Raw genomic sequence first — 3265 nt, 5'->3', positions numbered from 1 at the left:
TTTCATTGGTCGTTATATCACTTCTGTTTGTTTCGTTGGTCGTTATATCACTTCTCTTTGTTTCGTTGGTTGTTATATCGCTTCTGCTTATTTCATTGGTCATTATATCGCTTCTGTTTGTATCGTTGGTCGTTATATCACTTCTGTTTGTTTCGTCGGCCATTATATCACTTCTGTTTGTTTTGTTGGTCATTATATAGCTACTGTTTGTTTTGTTGGTCGTTATATTGTTTCTGCTTGTTTCGTTGGTCGTCATGTCGCGTCTGTTTTTTCGTCGGTCATTATATCACTTCTGTTTGTTTCGTTGGTCGTTATATCGCTTCTGTTTATTTCGTTGGTCGTTATATCGCTTCTGTTTGTTTCTTTGATCATTATATCGCTTCTGTTAGTTTGTTGGTTGTTATATCACTTCTGTTTGTTTCGTTGGTCGTTATATCGCTTCTGTTATTTTCGTCGGGCATTATGTCGCTTCTGTTTGTTTCGTTGGTCGTTTTGTCGCTTCTGTTTGTTTCGTCGGCCATTATATCACTTCTGTTTGTTTTGTTGGTCGTTATATTGTTTCTGCCTGTTTCGTTGGTTGTCATGTCGTGTCTGTTTTTTTCGTTGGTTGTTATATCGCTTCTATTTATTTCGTTGGTCGTTATATCGCTTCTATTTATTTCGTTTGTCGTTATATCACTTCTATTTATTTTGTTGGTCGTTATATCGCTTCTATTTATTTCGTTGGTCGTTATATCACTTCTATTTATTTTGTTGGTCGTTATATCGCTTCTATTTATTTCGTTGGTCGTTATATCACTTCTGTTTGTTTCGTTGGTCATTTTGTTGCTTCTGTTTGTTTTGTTGGTCATTATATCACTTCTGTTTGTTTTGTCGGCCATTATATCACTTCTGTTTGTTTTGTTGGTCATTACATCACTTCTGTTTATTTCATTGGTCATTATATCGCTTCTGTTTTTTTCGTTGGTCGTTATATCGCTTCTGTTTGTTTCGTTGGTCATTTTGTCGCTTCTGTTTGTTTCGTTGGTCGTTATGTCGCTTCTGTTTGTTTCGTTGGTCGTTATATCGCTTCTGTTTGTTTCGTTGGTCGTTATATCGCTTCTGTTTGTTTCGTTGGTCGTTATATCGCTTCTGTTTGTTTTGTCGGCCATTATATCACTTCTGTTCGTTTTGTCGGCCATTATATCACTTCTGTTCTTTTTTTCGGTCATTATATCGCTTCTGTTTATTTCATTGGTCATTATATCGCTTCTGTTTTTTTCGTTGGTCGTTATATCACTTCTGTTTGTTTCGTTGGTCATTTTGTCGCTTCCGTTTGTTTCGTTGGTCATTATATCGCTTCTGTTTGTTTCGTTGGTCGTTTTGTCGCTTCTGTTTGTTTCGTTGGTCGTTATATCGCTTCTGTTTGTTTCGTCGGCCATTATATCACTTCTGTTTGTTTCATTGGTCATTTTGTCGCTTCTGTTTGTTTCGTTGGTCGTTACATCACTTCTGTTTGTTTCATTGGTCGTTATATCACTTCTGTTTGTTTCGTTGGTCATTATATCGCTTCTGTTTGTTTCGTCGGCCATTATATCACTTCTGTTTGTTTCGTTGGTTGTTTTGTCGCTTCTGTTTGTTTTCTTGGTCGTTATATCACTTCTGTTTGTTTCGTTGGTCATTATATCGCTTCTGTTTGTTTCGTTGGTCATCATATCGCTTCTGTTTGTATCGTTGGTTGTTTTGTCGCTTCTGTTTGTTTCGTTGGTCATTATATCGCTTCTGTTTGTTTCATTGGTCGTTATATCACTTCTGTTTGTTTCGTTGGTCATTATATCGCTTCTGTTTGTTTCGTCGGCCATTATATCACTTCTGTTTGTTTCGTTGGTTGTTTTGTCGCTTCTGTTTGTTTTCTTGGTCGTTATATCACTTCTGTTTGTTTCGTTGGTCATTATATCGCTTCTGTTTGTTTCGTCGGTCATTATATCGCTTCTGTTTGTTTCGTTGGTTGTTTTGTCGCTTCTGTTTGTTTCGTCGGTCATTATATCACTTCTGTTTGTTTCGTTGGTCATTATATCACTTCTGTTTGTTTCGTTGGTTGTTTTGTCGCTTCTGTTTGCTTTGTTGGTCGTTATATCACTTCTGTTTGTTTCGTTGGTCATTATATCGCTTCTGTTTGTTTCGTTGGTCGTTATATCGCTTCTGTTTGTTTCGTCGGTCATTATATCGCTTCTGTTTGTTTCGTTGGTTGTTTTGTCGCTTCTGTTTGCTTTGTTGGTCGTTATATCACTTCTGTTTGTTTCGTTGGTCATTATATCGCTTCTGTTTGTTTCGTTGGTCGTTATATCGCTTCTGTTTGTTTCGTCGGTCGTTATATCACTTCTGTTTGTTTTGTTGGTCATTATGTCACTTCTGTTTGTTTCTTCGGTCATTATATCGCTTCTGTTTGTTTCGTTGGTCGTTATATCGCTTCTGTTTGTTTCGTTGGTCATTATATCGCTTCTGTTTGTTTCGTTGGTCGTTTTGTCGCTTCTGTTTGTTTCGTCGGCCATTATATCACTTCTGTTTGTTTCGTCGGCCATTATATCACTTCTGTTTGTTTCGTCAGCCATTATATCACTTCTGTTTGTTTCGTTGGTCGTTTTGTCGCTTCTGTTTGTTTTGTTGGTCGTTTTGTCGCTTCTGTTTGTTTCGTTGGTCGTTATATCACTTCTGTTTGTTTTATCGGTCATTATATCACTTCTGTCAGTTCGTTAGTCGTTATATCACTTCTGTTTGTTTCGTTGGTCATTATATCACTTCTGTTTGTTTCGTTGGTCGTTTTGTCGCTTCTGTTTGTTTCGTTGGTCGTTATATCACTTCTGTTTGTTTTATCGGTCATTATATCACTTCTGTCAGTTCGTTAGTCGTTATATCACTTCTGTTTGTTTCGTTGGTCATTATATCACTTCTGTTTGTTTCGTTGGTCGTTTTGTCGCTTCTGTTTGTTTCGTTGGTCGTTATATCACTTCTGTTTGTTTTATCGGTCATTATATCACTTCTGTCAGTTCGTTAGTCGTTATATCACTTCTGTTTGTTTCGTTGGTCGTTATATCACTTCTGTCAGTTCGTTAGTCGTTATATCACTTCTGTTTGTTTCGGTGGTCGTTATATCACTTCTGTCAGTTCGTTAGTCGTTATATCACTTCTGTTTGTTTCGTTGGTCATTATGTCGCTTCTGTTTGTTTCATTGGTCGTTTTGTCGCTTCTGTTTGTTTCGTTGGTCGTTATATCACTTCTGTTTGTT

At 37.1% G+C, this 3265-nt stretch overlaps 1 protein-coding gene across 1 annotated transcript; it reads right to left on the bottom strand.

Annotated features, from left to right (window-relative positions):
- Positions 1-371: 371 nt before the first annotated feature.
- On the bottom strand, positions 372-2711 carry LOC136626799 (mucin-22-like). The gene has a single exon (XM_066601803.1). The coding sequence runs from the start codon at positions 2709-2711 to the stop codon at positions 372-374; it is 2340 nt and encodes a 779-aa protein (XP_066457900.1).
- Between the last annotated feature and the right edge of the window lie 554 nt (positions 2712-3265).

Source organism: Eleutherodactylus coqui, chromosome 4, assembly GCF_035609145.1.
Source record: "Eleutherodactylus coqui strain aEleCoq1 chromosome 4, aEleCoq1.hap1, whole genome shotgun sequence".
Lineage (NCBI taxonomy): Eukaryota > Metazoa > Chordata > Amphibia > Anura > Eleutherodactylidae > Eleutherodactylus > Eleutherodactylus coqui.
This window is presented reverse-complemented; position numbering and strand designations above follow the sequence as displayed.

Coding starts and splice junctions, on each gene's coding strand:
- LOC136626799 (XM_066601803.1), bottom strand. CDS start 2,711: ATGACCGATAAAACAAACAGAAGTGATATAACGACCAACGAAACAAAC.